Source organism: Vespa velutina, chromosome 14, assembly GCF_912470025.1.
Source record: "Vespa velutina chromosome 14, iVesVel2.1, whole genome shotgun sequence".
Taxonomy (NCBI): domain Eukaryota; kingdom Metazoa; phylum Arthropoda; class Insecta; order Hymenoptera; family Vespidae; genus Vespa; species Vespa velutina.
Window position 1 is genome coordinate 2588516 of NC_062201.1, and position 17068 is coordinate 2605583.

Sequence of the window (17068 nt, forward strand, 5' to 3'; positions counted from 1 at the left end):
ATGTAACTATTTTAATATATTCATACGTAATATATATATATATATATACACATAATTATTTTTAAATGTTACAAATTTCTAAAAATGTGTGTGTGTGTGTGTTTATATATAAGATTTTTTTAATGAAATATTTCTCAATCGGTATTTCTATATTCCGTTTGTAATGCCATCTAACAAGAATTATTTAAAGTATTCAAAGTCAATCGAGAAACGTTCATATTACGTCAAAGAATTCGAAAATTTAAACGTATAATCGGTATAATAGAAAGCTTAGGATCGTGCAGTTTGCTCGTGAACGTTGTACTTGTTGCACAAAAAGTATCACTCGTAACTTGCTCAAATCGTGCCTACCTCAATTCTCATAAAATAAGATAGATTTAATGAAAGAACATCGTTAGAATTGATCGTATTGAAATATTTAAATCGTGTTGTTTACGAAATAAGTTTGAATTAACCGAAAGAAAAAGAAAAACTTGTCGAACGATGCATTGTTACATTGAGGACATATTATCATAACATGGCGACTAAAAGCAGGTATTTGTGCACTCCTTATTAGAAAATATTATTACGCTTTTGACAGCTTTTATTTTGCTTGTTGCCTAAGGTAAAGATTGATTTACATTTGCTACTGCTAAACCGTTCGTAGTATCGTTAAAGTATTTGTACATGTTATATTTGTAAGTTTAAAGCGATCATTTTTAAATCTATAATTTTTTTTTTCTGTTTTCTTTTTCTTTTTTTTTCTCTCTTTTTTTTTTTTTTCTTTCTTCAAAAGCTTAAATATCTATATTGGGCTTAAAAACAAGTTTCACGTTTGATAGGTTGAAAGCAACGATATTCTTCTCTTTTTTTTTTTTTTTTTTTTTTTTTTTTTTTCTAAATCGACATAACCTAAAATGTTTTAAAGCTAGTTTTATAACAAGTCTTAGGTTTTTGCAAATTTCAATCAAAGAATCATTGCAAACGAATGACCTTAAATTTATGTCATGAAAGATAAACAAATTTAATTTTCTTTTCATTAAATATATTTTTATTACACATCATCTCAGGAGAGGTAACAATTAGTTTCTGATATTTATTATTTTATTATTACTTCGATATATTATTTATCACAATAGAAAGAAATGATATGAATAATACGTTTGTAATAATATTTTCAATTAGAATTTCATTTTATTTAGAATATATCAGTTTTATTTTAGAATCTAGAGTTGAAATGTTTAAAAATGTATATCTAAAATAGATTTTTTTTTTATATTTTCAGGGAATACAAAAGGCTTTTGTAAATTATAATTTAGTTAGGAGCGAGTACTCCAAAAGAGCCAATATAATTTGTTATTTAAGAAAGCTAAATCTTAGTCAAAATTTATAAAGAAAAGGCCTATAGAAAATTCTTTTACAACATTCCATGAATTAATCATAAGTGCACAAAGGACATCAAAATATATAAAGATAACAAAGAACAAGATATATGGGTTTAAAGCAAGAATTTCATGGTTTATAATCATTTATTTAATTTCTTTAATTAATTTTTTGATAGTACACACGCATAAAATTTAATTATGCTGCTAACTCGAATATAATTTAAAAATATAGAGAAAAGAAAGATTACATAGTTTTGATCATTATTTATATTTTGCTTTTTCGTATATTGCTTGTTTTGAGAATACCATGACAAAATATTATTGAATTAAATGTATTTGCTATTTTGATCTTTGAATATTTATTTCATTGCAGTATCATTGTTTGTTTTAATGTTATTATTAAATATAGTATACACTGTGCAATTGTAGTTCGATATATATTAATGTAAATAAAAAAAAAAAAAAAATTAAACTTAATAACTTACATATAATAAATATACAAGAGAATTAAGGGGAATGTGCCTAAGTGAAAATAATACAGGAGCAAAGTTATTTGCCTTTATATCTTGTGCCTTGAACATATTAGATATTGCTGTAAATAAAGTTGAATGATTTATAAAGTATATTTTGATTGGGATGTTAAAATAGGTACAACGCTCATTTGTAACACAATTTAGTGTTGCGTTAGAATTATCAAGAGCAAGCTTCTTAGTGCTTTTTAATACTATATTAATTATGTATCACACTATGTATCCACCACAAATGATGGTGCAGATTATGGGTGGCCAACATGCGAGTGGACAATATCTATCAACACCAACACAAATGGTACATATTAATAGTACAAATGTATTATCACCGGCAGAATATACACAGTATATACCCGATGTGTCTGGCCATAATAGGCATCATATGATGCAGGTATGTATATAATATTATAGCTTTTAGCAAATTGTTTTTTTTTTTTTTTCGCTTAACGTATATAATATCATTAAAGTAATCCTAGGTGTTCTTTTTTTAGAGGCTTTTTTCAAAATTGTTAATTATTATTAGTTTGTAATGATTTATGATTATTATATTATATATAATAAAATTTTTACGATCGCTTCGCATTGGTAGTTGAAATTAATATTATTATTTTTCTATCTTTTATTAATTGTCAATTAATATTTTTAAAAAACTAAACAATACTTTTCAGACTGGAAGTTATCCATTGGAATTATTGCAATTAATGGGTGTTGAAATTCCTTCATTGCGGCACATAGATTATGTCAGTAATGTAGGTACTGGTTCTGGTTCAGGAAACTGGCCAAGGCGAATTATTCCGCCAAACAATACTTCCCCTCTACAACCACCCTTGCATCTAAATTTTAGACCATCGAATAATAATTCAATAAAGAAACAACATTGGAGTAATAAAACAAGTAAAAAAAGTTCGTATAGAGAAAACTTTTTGTATAATGATAAATATAATAGTGACAGTGGCTTTAGTTCCCGTTCTCCAACCCCCAGTAAATATCAAGCTGATAGTAGCCAGAATGAAAGTTCAGATGAACGGGATTCTATAACATCTTCAATTGAACAAGGAATCAAGTAAGCAGGATATAAATATCTAATAACTTTTATTAAAAAAAGAGATAATAAATTAAATGCAATATGTAAGAAATAAAATAATTTATTACTTTGTTATAGAAAGTTACATAGAGTGCAATCAGACTATAATATTGTAAATAATAAAATTACAGAAGAAGGTTTTATTTCAAGTGCCTCGGCACATCAATTTTATCAAAATCAACGACCCATTAATTATTATCCTGCTTTTTCAACTCCCAGATCATTTCAAAATTATCAGAATAAAAGAAGATATCATACAGGTGATTAGAAATTAAATTATTTTTACATGGTTATAAGATCAGAACTTTTTTTTTTCTTTTTTTTTCTTTTTTTTTTTTTTTTAATTTTAAAGAACAAAAATTAATGGATTCATTGTATAGGTAAAGGTAGTCCACCACCTCAAAAGTCTCAACGGGGTAAAAAGTTCACAGGAGTAATATTACCAGGTTACAGTATGTTCCCTAGGTGTCATACAGCTCCAGATCGATTTCTCGCTAGATCTCATCTTATTGAAGTAAATTATACGCCAACCGATTTAATAACTGGAACGGTGTGGGACAAACTTTCGCAGGATATTTGGAAGAAGTTTATTACAAATCAGCAAACTGAAATTGTTTATAGAAATAAAATGAATCTTTGGAAATATCTCTATGTTTTAATAAAGGTAAATTTTCAAAAATGAATTTAAAAAAATGATATTTTCTCTGATAAAAATATTAAAGAAATTTAATGTCCATTAATGACTATAGGAAGATAATTTATCTTCGTTATAATAAATATTATGTTGATTATATTTAGGGAACGTTTCCAAAATATGGATTATTTTTGGTTGGTTCAACAATGAATGGTTTTGGATCAGACAATAGCGATGTAGATATGTGCTTACTAGTGAGACATACAGAAATGGATCAAAAAAATGAAGCTATCGCCCACTTAGAACAGATATTAAGGTGTCTCAAACGATCTGGTAAAATTTTTTATAATTTATTGATATTTTTGTAATGATAATATTTACCTAAACATTTTCCAAAACAAGTTTAATTAGAAATTTGTACCGTTTATGTATATTAGATATTATAACACAACTTGAACTTATACAAGCAAAAGTACCAATCTTGAAGTTTCACGATGCTATGCAAAATTTAGAAGTCGATCTCAATTGCAATAATGCTGTAGGAATACGTAATACTCATCTCCTTTATTGTTATTCTCAAAGTAAGTGATTAAATCAGAGTAAATGTGTTTCTATTAACAAAATCATTGTTTATAAATATATCTATATTTATTTTACAGTTGACTGGAGAGTAAGACCTTTGGTTCTAGTTGTCAAATTATGGGCTCAATGTCAAAATATAAATGACGCCAAAAACATGACAATATCTAGTTACTCTTTAGTTTTAATGGTCATACATTTTCTACAATGTAGGTTTCTCTTTTTTTTTTCTTTTTTTTTTTTTTTTGTATATAGAAGAATAATTATACTTTTATAAAAAATCATAAAAATAAACGTTATATATTGTAGGTGGCGTCAATCCTCCAGTTCTTCCATGTTTACATTCTTTATATGTAGGAAAATTTGGACCACATACAGATATTCATTCCATAGATATTAATGAGAAATTAAACATTCCGCCTATATGGTTTTATCCTACAAATCGTCAATCGCTCGGGGAACTTTTTGTAGAATTTTTTAGATATTACGTTACATTCGAGTGAGTTCATACTTGCATTTTATATAATTTTATTAATATTTGTAAATATAACATATGTGATAGAACAAATAAAATTGATTAGTTTCAGCCAATATGCTATTTCTGTGCGTTTGGCACGTAAAATACCAATAGAAGAATGTAGGAGAGCACGATCGTTAAAAAATGATCCACATCAATGGAAATGTCTATGTATTGAAGGTATGTAAATGTCCTTAAGGAAAAAATTATTTATATTAATATATATATATACACACACATATATATATATATATATATATATATATATATATATATATGTATTTTTTTGTTTTTTAAATGTCTCATTATATCTTACAGAACCATTTGATTTGACAAATACTGCTAGGTCGGTGTATGACCCAGACGTATTTGCAAGAATCAAGCAGGTATTTGATTGTACCTATCAAAAACTAAAGGAAGGTCATAATTTAGCAAGCATCTTTGTCAAAGTTAATACTATATCATCTTTTGCTATGACATAATGATATCCTAAATGTTAGTGCTTAAGAATATAAGCACTATATAGGATAATCAGGTGCTTCCACATATTTTGCGTTAGCAATGATCCTCTTTTAAGCTAGAGGTATTTTGAATATTGTTGTCCACCTATTGGTGTAAGAAATGATATATATACACTGTGATGAAATGAATTCTGAGCTTGTCTCAGTTCAATCTGATCATACTTGTGATACTAATTTAGCATGAATTCATCTTATTTCATTGATGTGTTTAAGAGTAATACTGCGAATAGTGTCCCTTTTTTTTTTTCCTCTCTATTTTTGTCTGCAATTATTTTCTATGAAAATTTGAAATTATTTTTTTTATACATCTTTGAAATCATTTCACTCTTAATATATATGATCGATATGAATTATTTTGGTAGTATTTACGTATATGCTCTTTAAATATTTTTCATTATGAGAAAAAAAGGATATAATAAATATAGACTGTGAAACGCTTCCTTTAAAAAAAAAGAAAAAAAAAAAAGAAAAAAAAGAAAAAGAAAAAAAAAGAAAAAGAAAAGTATTAGTTGTGTGAAATGAAATGTGAAATGAATAAATAAGTTTATCCTGATGTATATTAAAAATTATATAGTGCGTAACGAAGAAACATGTTACTTTACATAGAGAAATCTTTTGCATCATTAAACGAAGCTGTGGTGCCTTGTGTTTGTCACTTTTTTATAAATAAGATCTCATACGGTGCCAGCCTATTCGATAGTTTCGTTAAGATTTTTGTCGTGGACAAAATTACAGAAATATGGACAAGACTTACTCTGCACGTGTGTTATAATGTCGTCTCGGCATTAATATAGAATATTATAAATTTTTGCTGAAATTAATTTATAAAAATTAAAAATAAAAAAAAATTATATAAATGAGATAGTGTAATATAAAAATATTTATATATACTGCAGAGAAAGTTCTACATATATAAAAGTAAAGTGACACTGTAACGAAATTGTGTTATTAAGTGGTATAATATCGAAAGGAAAGAAAGAAAAGAAAGAAAGAAAAAAATAAAGAAAGAAAGAAAGAAAGAAAGAAAGAAAGAAAGAAAGAAAGAAAGAAAGAAAGAACCAAAAAAAAAACAAAAAAGAATAAAACAAAAAATGGTACTTATTAATATAAAATGTTACTGCCTACAATACAGAGTGCTCTAGTGTAGGATGTAACAATAGTTATAAAGTAATTATTTTGAAACTATTATAACAAAATAAAATAAAACAAAATAATACAAAACAAAACAAAAAAATACCAAAAAACTAAAAGAAAAAAACATTTTTAAAGAAGAAAAAATATTTTGGAAATCATAAAAAAAAACATGCAGGAAATTAAATTGCGTTTATTATGTTTAAGTTTATCGCGTCTTGTTAAAGTATAATGAATACATCATAGTAATGACGAGATATAAAATATTTTTTAAATCTATACAATGGAATTATAAGAACCTATTTGGTTGATATGTGGTATTATGAGAGAGAACAATCATATTCTTCTTCTTTATTATGGTGTATGCATTATTAACTGCAACAATCGCATAAGATTTAATTGACTTTCTCTTGTTAATTTGCTTCTATTATATCTGATTAGGTTTTATTTTTTTTTTTTGCCTAATTGAATTTCTAATTGGTTATTCAAAATGCTATCTAAACAAAAAAAAAAAAAAAATAATAAAAAATGAAAAAAGAAACTCTATACATTCTATAATAACTTCAGAATGTCGAACAACTAGATCTAATCAGATAGATGTGGTGGTACAAATGTTATATCAAATATTTTCAATAATTATTCATATATATATATATACAAAAGTTCCTATACACGATAAGATGGATAAATTTCAAGGCACCTATATTAATTATATCCATTATATAAAATCTATTCATATGTTGATATAAGCATATCATATCCCTAAATTATTGCATCTTCTAAGACGAAGATTTGCATTAAAATATTCTAGTCTTATACCTGACTAGTTCGTCTTCATTTAAATTAAATCAATAGTATATTAGACAAATTATATTATATAAAAGTGAAATTTAAATTATAAAAAGTATTCATACAAAAATTATAACAATGAACATCTTTGTTACTATATAATCGTCTGTTCAAACATTAAAAAATTTTTGGTCATATGTAATTGCTCTACTTAACTACTGTAATAGTTATTATATTCACATTCATGTGATACTAATATTATTGACTGTTATTTTTTTTTTTTTAATTATCATAAAAGTATTCAAAATTTAGGTAAATTCAAGAATTTTTCATCTGGTATTCTGACTAAATTTTTTTTACCGAATAATGTATACGATTCTGACCCAAGTGCCAAAATATTTTCTAAACAATAAATTAATATATACATACATATATATATATATTATATATATATATATATATATATATATATATATATATATATATATATATATATATATATATGTATATTTATATCTGCAAATATGAAAAAAATTGTACAAATGATTTAACAAAAAGTATGTAGAAAAAGTATTCGGTATATAATTATAATTTTCAATTATAAATATTTTTCCCACATTAATACGTATATAGAGAAAAAATCTTTTTTTTTTCCCAAATTTCTCATAGTGAATCATCATCAGTACAAAGTAGTAGCAAATGTCTAAAATACAAATAATAAGTTAAATTTTTGTAATCTTCATTTTCATTGTTAAATAAAATCAATCTACATTTATTTCTACGTAGATAAATTATTTTATTATATTTCCTAGCATTTTCATCGATTGCAAAATTTTATAATTTCATAACGAACAAACAAAAACTTTTATGATTGAGGAAATTGATAAATTAATAAGTTATAACATTAAATGAGAAAAAAAATAACAAAGGTATATTTTCAAATCAAATTTATTTGTACCATAAAAGTTTACAATAAATTTCCATATTATAATCTGCAGTTAGCGGTGCGCTGTTGGTCGGAGAGAGAAAAAAAATAATAATAATTTTGTAATGCATAATACAGATAATTTCTTACTGCGATATAACCAATTCATTACTGCCAAAAGCATATAGCATATGATAGATAATAGAAAGAGAAAAGCAGGGGTTAAAAAAAAAAAAAAAAAAAAAAAAAAAAAAAAGAAAAAAAAATTAGAGACCGATCACAATGAATAATAAAAAAAATTAAATGATATTAATCAAAATATCGTAACGAATAAAATAATCTAGAATACTAAATGAAGTATGTTTTTATATATTATGATGAACGAAAAAAATAATATTAAAAATTTTCTACAATTATTTATGCATTTGTTCTCTTTTTTTTCCTTTTTTTTTTTGTTTTGTTTAATTACTCAAAAAACCGCTTAAACAAAGCACTAAAAATCAAAAAAATAATATATAATACAATACGTACTAAGGTGTTATTTATGATGAATTCTACGCCATGATGTCTTGTGTGTTGCATTATTATTATAAAGGAAAAAAAAAAGTCAAAATTCGAACAGGAGAGAGAGAGAGAGAGAGAGAGAGAGAGAGAGAGAGAGAGAGAGAGAGAGAGAGAGAGAGAGATAGAGAGAAAGAGATAGAGAGAGAAAGAGAGAAAGGAGAGAGAGAGAGAGAGAGAGATCGCATATGTAAATATTCTGTGACCCCTGCGGCAAATAAATATTGAAATAACAAAAAAAAAAAAATTATACGTATTGATTGAGAGATACGATTGGAATAGAATTCCCCGCGGTTAGCATAATGTTTTTTTTATGTCATGCCGAGTTTTTGAGAGGGGATGACGTTCGTTCATGATGATACAAGAAGTGTTGGCTTCATGCTGTCCAATGATGATTATTAAATCAGCGATTCTAGACAGATCCAGATATCAAGACAATTTAGTTAGTATGGTTACGTGCCATATATATTTCTTCGGTAATGAGATAAACATTTCTTTAACAAATCCCAAATCTCGTTCACAGCTCACCAGTAAAGCCAGATAAATTGTAACTTCTTAAAGCCTCCGTTGGAAATAATTCTACAAGCATCTTCTTTGCGTGTATATACTCGATGTAATTGTTTTTTGCTTCCTTTTTTTTTTCTTTTTTCTTTCCCTTTTACCTTGGGGGGTGGTTGGGATGGGAGGGGAGGGGGTTGGGAGGGAGGGGAAGTGTCTCTTGACTATTGTCTGTTGTAATGTCTATTCTATGCAGGTATATTTTGTATATGCGGTGTAGTTTTTTTTTTCCCTGTATACGTGCACATATATCAATGTGAAAAATTGAAGGAACTGAATGTACTATTAACGTTTATTATTTGCAGGATCGTTTAGCTTAGCCGGTTGCTGTGGATCTTTCGTGATGATGATTAGTTTTTTTCTTCTTCTTCTTCTTCTTCTTCTTCTTCTTCTACTTTTCTTTTCTTTCTTTTGACATTTTCCGTACGATTTGAAATACTCGAAGATATTTAAAACAGTGTCGTTTTCTTCAGGGATATTCGTCGTTATTTATAACGTTGATTGGTTGTTACTTCTACTGTATTGGCACACTTTTCGAATTTGGTCAAGTCATGAAGCTTTACACGTTCCATTTTTTCTCCTGTTTTTATTATTTTTATCATTTTTTATTCTTTTTATTTTTTTTTTTTTTATTTTTTTGTTCTTTTTTTTTTTGGTTTTTATTACTTTTATTTATTTATTTTTTTTTGTTTTTGTTTTGTTTTGTTTTTTTTTTTTTTTTTTTTTTTGACTTTTTAATCCTAGCGTCACTCGATCCCCGCGATAAAACGGTCCGTTCACGGTAAACGCGTGTCACGGTGATTGGTAATATTCGTTGTCGTCTCCCTGTTTAAGATGTTTTTCTGTTTCTTGTCGCACTATTATAACCAGCGGTTATCATTCATTTCCATCATTCGACGAGTAATCGTTAACGACGGCGACGGCGACGGCGACAGCGACGGCGACGATGACTACAACGACAACGACGACGACGACGACGACGACGAAGACGACGACGACGACAAAGACGAAGACGACGACGACGACGACGACGGCGACAGACTTTCTCCCTTAAATCCACTTTTTTACGCCGACGACTCCCATTCATATACCATACTCGATCGCCGAGCCGTTTTACCGTTTTGCGCAGTTAGTGATTTGAGTTGTTGGTCGAAGAAGAATTGGTCAAACGAGCCTTCAGTCGCTCCCGCGACGCTGCATGGCAATTGCGTTGCTCAGCCGTATGGTCTTGGCTCAGTATGGCTGGGAGAATTGTCCCCCGGCTTGTGACTGACCAGATTGATAAAAACCACTTCTATCACCTTGATAAGTCGAATCTTGGGACAGCAGGCCGTCCATTTGTGATTGAAATTCCCCAACCGCGAAGGAATCCTGTGAAAGTTCAGCCTGGCTTAATCCAGGCTGAGAAAGACTGAATCCTGGCTGAGACATACCCTGAGTTGTCCCTTGAGTCAATGGTAATCCTGGTTGGCTGTATGGTTGTGTGTTTTGTTCGGTTTGACTTAGCTTACCCATACGCGCACCAGATTTATTTTTAGATGCGGGAGTGCCACGTCTATTTCGTTGATTTTGTCTTGCTTGTAGAGCCTGTTGATGTTGATTATAAAAACGCGGTGGTACATGGGCCATGTTCATAAACATACCAACTGGGACTGGTACATTATTCATGGCGGCCTGTGCTCTTTCAGGGCTTATGTAACTTATGGTATCGTGAGTTCTACTGAAAATATCCAAAGGTACGTTTCTCTGATAATACGGATTGTGATTTTGAGTTCCGTTAACCTGATTACCGGAACGATCGTAAACAGAACCAGGAATCAAAACCTCTCTGGCATCGTACATAGATGTCGTCATAAAGTGTGATCCTGGATTTGCGGCATTAACAAGCTTTTTTGGTTTAGCAAATTGTATCATAGATTCTTTCAAATTATTCAATGGGCCCTCTACAAGGACCTTTTGTTCCTTGTAAAAGCTCAGCAAATGATTCCAAAGTGGTTGTTTCGAAAGTACTTTTGGATTTCCTACGATAATAATACCATATTTTGCACGAGTCAATGCAACGTTTAATCTTCTTGGATCGTTTAAAAATCCTATACCCTGATGTTCATTCGATCTTACGCAAGACATAATTATTATATCCTTTTCGCGTCCTTGAAAAGCATCGACACTTGCGACTTCTATTTCTTGATATAATTTAGAATGCAGCGAACCTTGATATTGCATGTACTGAACCAAGTATGCCCTTTGACCTTCGTAAGGTGTTATTACACCAATTTGTTCTGGTTTTACGCCGCAACGTAAAAATCTTGTCGTTATTTTTTCTACGTTAGATGCTTCCGTTCGGTTCAAATAAGATGTACCGCTACCAGCAATTTCTTCTTGACCTTGAGTTACGTAGAAGAACATAGGTTTGTCAGGAGCAGGCCAAGGAAAATCAATCTTTAATAATTTTCTTTCGTCGGCGCACACTCCATTTTGAAGGGAACCTTCGTAAAAGAAATTAGATGGAAAACGAGACAGATCTGGGTGCATACGATATTGGACCTCAAGACGAAATGGTCTGATGCCAAGAACGACCAATCTTTCAAATAATGATTGGGAAAGTCCAGCCCTTGCAGCTTTCTTACACATAACCACAGGTCCTAATTGGCAATGATCTCCGACAAGTATTAATTGTTTAGCTCCAAGAACAACTGGTACCATACATTCTGGTTCCGTTGCTTGCATACTTTCGTCTATAAGTATAGAGTGAAATTTTAATCTGTGCAATCTTGGATCACCTGCGCCAACGCAGGTGCAACATATCACATCGGCCGCCTCTAACAATTCTTTTTCTGCAGCTTTCTTTAAAAGTCTATAACGTTTTTCATCTACGCTTGATAATTCTCCCGTTTCGTCTTTCAATTGTTGAAGCTTTTGCAATTCCGTATTTGTCTCCATATTTTTTATTTGATTGTGCAATGCAAGAAAACTTACGGGCGAATCAATCGCCTCACGTGATTTTGCACAAAGACGTACTACCTTTAAATTAGATTTATGTACTTTCTCCGTAAGTTGATCGACCGCGGTATTAGATGGTGCACAAACAAGTACCGGACCTCCGTTTTGTTTCACAAGCTGATATACTATTGTAGCGCTGGTTACAGTTTTTCCTGTACCAGGCGGACCTTGTATCAAAGACAATGGTCGTTGTACAGCATGTTTTACAGCGTATACTTGGGATCTATTTAAATCTGGCAAGTTAGGAGCACTAAAATGTTTCGGTAAATGACAACGAAATAGAACTTCTTCTACTTCGTGACCGAGCAATCTATGATATATATACGCTGATACGGATGTATCATCCACGGCAAATTTTCGTAGTGCCAATTGCATTCTATGAAAGAAAAAAAAAAAAAAAAAAAAAAAAAAAAAAAAAAAAAAAAAAAGAATTTTTATTATTATATTTATTAATATTGTAAAAATTATATAAAACGATAATATACTTTGTTTAATACAACGATCATATTTATTTTAAATCTATATTACTTGATTATTTAATAAATTATTATTATTTTAAGTTTTACTGACCGATCAAAGCTTGTGCTTTTCCAGATGAAATCAACGACAAAATTACTAATGCACTCTGTAGGAGCGCCTGCGTTATTTTTCAATTCTATACCAACTTCTTCTCCATAATTGTCAGGAATTTTGATAACATGACCAATACCAGACCATGGTTTGTGAAGTTCTCCCAAATAACGAAGTCTTAATTCATCTCCATGCATTAATTTCATATCACCATCAGTTTTAGCTAACATAAAATATGCTATTGTTTTTTTATTCAGACCTACGTCCCATCTTACTTCAATATTTTCTTGGGTCTGTGATTCTTTTAAACGTTTGTCATAATCAGCTTCTAATTTTACAAGCGGGCCAAATATATTCTGATATTGGTATCCATCCTCATAACGTAATAAGACCTGTTGCGGTTCTTCATCTACACCAGGCTTTTCAAGATCTTGAAAAGTTGCATCAACATTGTCTCGCCACAATTCTTCCAATTTGTTAATCTGTTGAGCAGATATTTGTCTGGCTCTTAGCTGTTCCTGTTCAGATGGTATTTTTACAAGCCATGCTAAGAAACTACGATCTTCTATCAATGGTTTCCATTGTTCTTGATCCCTAATTGTTGTACATTAAAATGTATTAATTAATATTTATTTATATGTGCTTTAATTTCAAATAAAATAATAATTACATACCAATTCATGTCTTTTAGAGAGCTCTGGGCTGCACAAGGTTGTCGGCACAATAATACGACAACAGAATCTGCTTTAGCCGGTATAAAACCAAGAACAAATACATTTCTAACCGCACAAGAATAACATTCTAATACAGTTTCACCCAATGGTCCATCTCTATTAAAGTAATTATATGAATAAACAAATGATCAAATAGATAAAATATAAAAGTTCTAAGAAAATATAATGAATAGTATAGAATTATAAATACCTGTGCAATGTAACTTCTTTGTGCTTTGCTCGAACAAGGTGATTGATAATATGAGAACCAGATGTATTGCCTCGTCCATTGCAGAACCATTTACGACATACATTGCACATAACGACGCAAGAAGCTTCATGAATACCGCAATATTTGCAAGCATGTTCTGGTAAATCACGATTATAATATGCCTCTTCTTCTTCCTCTTCAAATTGTAATTCGGCTAGGCTCTGAGCAGCACCAGAAATTTTTAAGTCCAATGACGAACTACCGCTCGTTCCATTAACCTATACCAAAACAAATATCTTTATAAATCTTGCACAAATGTATTATAATATTATGTCTTTTATGGAGCGCATTAATTTTCTAAAATAATTTTATTGCGTTTTTAACACAATGAATACTTTTACTTTTTAAATTATAACATTGTCAATTAAATAAATATCGTATAACATTTTAAATATCATCGAAATATAAATATTGCAATTAGAAAAAGTAATAATATAAAATTCTTAGCATATACAAAGGAAAAAATTTTTTTCTGTAAATTCTGAAAGGTTCAATTTTATAAGATTATACTGACATAAAAATATCATTTCTTTTGGAATTTGATTATTAATCAATGATCGATTGTAACGAAGAAAAACATAAATGAAACGTTCATAACGTTCAAGGTCATGTTGCCGGGAACAAAATGGAAAAAATAAAATAAAATGAGAGAAAGAGAGAGATATATATATAAAAAAAAAGTTATATTCTTAAGGAAATAAAGATAATGAAACGATATTCGATGAATGATTGTTTCGAATATAGAATCGCACGAGTACCATATCGTCGCGTTCGTTCGTGGAACATACATACAGTTTTATCCGTAAATCAAGAATGAGGTTATGTCTTCACCGCATGGTTGTCTTCAGAAAGAACATTTATAGTAATGATTTGAATATTGCATTGGAAAGTAATAGTAATGTAAACGTACGATATGTGTAATATAGTAAAAAAAACCAACCTGTATAGGCTGACTCGGTTGACTTTGAGCCGCATCGTGTTGCGAAGCCTGTGTCTGGCTTGGTGATGGTAATGTAAAGTCTGTGAAATCAAATTCACTTCCTTGAGTATCGGCACCAATTAAATCAGCTTCCTCGGTATCAAGGAACGTTAGGGTTTGGCTACTTGGCCCATAAGCATCGACGCTCATCCTGCTATACGATCCGACACGATGTCGTCTTTTTTATCGTTCCTAAAGGAGAGATGTAAAATGCGAGACGCGCTCGTTTACCGAATAGAATTGTTAACGTAGATTTATAAAATATCGCCTAGAGATGAACACACTTATTCGTATTTTCTAATGAAAGTTCTATACGATCGTAAGAACGTACGTACAATGCCAGACTCTCGAAGCACTTCGATGAACGAGGCCACAAATCCTACGCCATACTTTGTCTCGCGCCCACCAACACACGCATACATACATACATACATACACATACACGCACACACATACACAGACGCGCATAGCATAGCATAGACACTTATTATATATATACATATATATATGGATATACAAGTTTTGTCTCTTTTGGTGCCACCGTCATTCGTTGGTTATTACGTCATCAGCTGATTTCCAAAAGTTCTAAGAATTACTTGTCTGAATGAAAATCGGATTTGAGATTCTTTCATAAACGAACGTTGATTGGTCGTTTCTCCTGTTACATTATTTCTTTCTTTTTTCCTTTTCTTCTTCCCTCTCTCTCTCTTTCTCTCTCTCTCTTTCTCTTTCTCTCTTTTGTTTCATAACCACATACGAGAATTACTCTTATATACGATCATCGTTTTAATATTAGATTTATACGAAGAAGAAAGAGAGAGAGAGAGAGAGAGAGAGAAGAAAAAAAATGAGAAAGAAAATATGGGTGATATTTGTTTATACGATAAATTTGTGATTATGACGAAAGCGACGACGAGCTTGAAGACGATTGGTCGAAAATGTAAATGCTTTCGGTTCGGCGCGCTCGAATCATCATTCTCATTGGTCGCACGATTCTAGATGGTGCTATATCGCACATATTCCTTGCGTTCGTAAAGTTTACATAACGTTGAATTAACGAACGCGGGCGAACTATATTTTTTAAATTCACGATATTTATGAATTTTAAATTGTGTTTTTATTTTGTTTCGTTTTTTTTTTCTTTTCTTTTTTTTTCTTCCTTTTCTTTTTTTTTCTTTTACCAATCAATTATCATAATATTTATGTACTCTACTATTCAACGATTTCGAAGAATACATATTTTTGACTATTGGACGAACGAATTTCTTCATTAGAAAAACATATTACTAACCTATCATGAAGAAAATGATAAAAAAAAAACTTGTAAGTCGAATAAAATCTACTTATACATAAAATCCACACACACACATAAAGAGATTTAATAGGAAAATTAACGAAATATCATAAATTTGCTTTCGCAGCACATTTATTGTCATCTTTTGATATATTATGCGTACGTACACATAATTATATAACAATGTTGTAAAAGTATATATATATATATATATATATATACCTAGTTACATACAAAATAATAAATACAAATGATATTATATATACAAGTATCGTAGTAAAGCTTTCTAAAGCTTTTTATAAATCGCAATTAAAATGACGCAACTTATAATCTATTTATTTATCGGTGGTAAGTGTAAAAAGTTGGCTACTTATTATTATTAATTTAAAAAATTTATGATAATGTCGATGTATTTGTTCTTACATAATGCATATATATATATATATATATATATGTATGTGTGTGTGTGTATTGTATTTTTTTTCTTTCTTCTTTTTTTTTTTTGTTCTTTCATAGTATATTTTTACTAGTTAAGATTCTTCTTTCTTTCTTTCACGGAATGCGTAAGAAATGTCTGAAAAATCAGTCTTATGACGAGATTCATTGTCGAGAAAATTATTGATTAATTGATTGATTGATTGATTGATATCAATGTCGTAGTTATTAATATTATACTTATAAGTTCGCTTAATTTTTGATAATATTTACAGATAAACGTTGCTCATTCTATATAAATCGATATGAGCGATACATTGTAGCGATAGAAATCGTTTGACGCGATCGATCGTAATTATTTTTATTTTTTAAAACGTTCCACGAGAATTTTTATATAGTTAGATATCTACGATATGATTACGTGACAGTGTTTATCCGTTAATATTATTTCTAAAAGATTTCTATTTTCATGAATATTTTTTAAATATTTCAATTTTATCCCATTGAAATTTCGTTGTTATACATGTTATTATTCTATCGTTCCAATTTTTAAATAATTACGATATCAATAACGAAGTTGTCTTTTTTTTCTTCTTCTTTTTTTTTTTTTTGT

General features: G+C 29.5%; 2 protein-coding genes across 4 annotated transcripts; one reads left to right on the forward strand and one right to left on the reverse strand.

Moving 5' to 3' along the window:
- The first annotated feature begins 36 nt into the window (after positions 1–36).
- On the forward strand, positions 37–5586 carry LOC124954035 (poly(A) RNA polymerase gld-2 homolog A-like). 3 transcript variants are annotated; one of them, XM_047506261.1, is made up of 11 exons: positions 37–534; positions 1265–2285; positions 2563–2957; positions 3057–3238; positions 3359–3642; positions 3777–3945; positions 4050–4193; positions 4272–4400; positions 4501–4690; positions 4773–4888; positions 5027–5586. In XM_047506261.1, the coding sequence occupies exons 2-11, from the start codon at positions 2100–2102 to the stop codon at positions 5188–5190; spliced, it is 1959 nt and encodes a 652-aa protein (XP_047362217.1). In that variant the 5' UTR covers positions 37–534; positions 1265–2099; the 3' UTR covers positions 5191–5586. The 3 variants fall into 3 exon arrangements, with proteins under 3 accessions (XP_047362217.1, XP_047362219.1, XP_047362218.1); XM_047506263.1 differs by having other exon boundaries at positions 2139–2285; XM_047506262.1 differs by lacking the exon at positions 37–534 and adding an exon at positions 895–1054.
- Positions 5587–9898: 4312 nt separating this feature from the next.
- LOC124954135 (regulator of nonsense transcripts 1) lies at positions 9899–16970 on the reverse strand. Its single transcript, XM_047506588.1, has 6 exons — positions 15062–16970; positions 14688–14918; positions 13688–13965; positions 13438–13593; positions 12764–13357; positions 9899–12569 (listed from the first exon to the last, which is right to left on the reverse strand). The coding sequence occupies exons 2-6, from the start codon at positions 14874–14876 to the stop codon at positions 10427–10429; spliced, it is 3360 nt and encodes a 1119-aa protein (XP_047362544.1). The 5' UTR covers positions 14877–14918; positions 15062–16970; the 3' UTR covers positions 9899–10426.
- Between the last annotated feature and the right edge of the window lie 98 nt (positions 16971–17068).

Excerpts from the sequence above, each read along its gene's own strand:
- LOC124954035 (XM_047506261.1), top strand. The coding sequence starts at position 2,100 with ATGTATCACACTATGTATCCACCACAAATGATGGTGCAGATTATGGGT. Across the intron at positions 3,643-3,776 it reads ATCTCTATGTTTTAATAAAG|GGAACGTTTCCAAAATATGG; the intron begins GTAAATTTTCAA and ends GATTATATTTAG. Across the intron at positions 4,401-4,500 it reads GGTCATACATTTTCTACAAT|GTGGCGTCAATCCTCCAGTT; the intron begins GTAGGTTTCTCT and ends TATATATTGTAG.
- LOC124954135 (XM_047506588.1), bottom strand. The coding sequence starts at position 14,876 with ATGAGCGTCGATGCTTATGGGCCAAGTAGCCAAACCCTAACGTTCCTT. Across the intron at positions 13,966-14,687 it reads AACCGAGTCAGCCTATACAG|GTTAATGGAACGAGCGGTAG; the intron begins GTTGGTTTTTTT and ends GTTTTGGTATAG. Across the intron at positions 13,594-13,687 it reads AAAGAAGTTACATTGCACAG|AGATGGACCATTGGGTGAAA; the intron begins GTATTTATAATT and ends TTACTTTAATAG.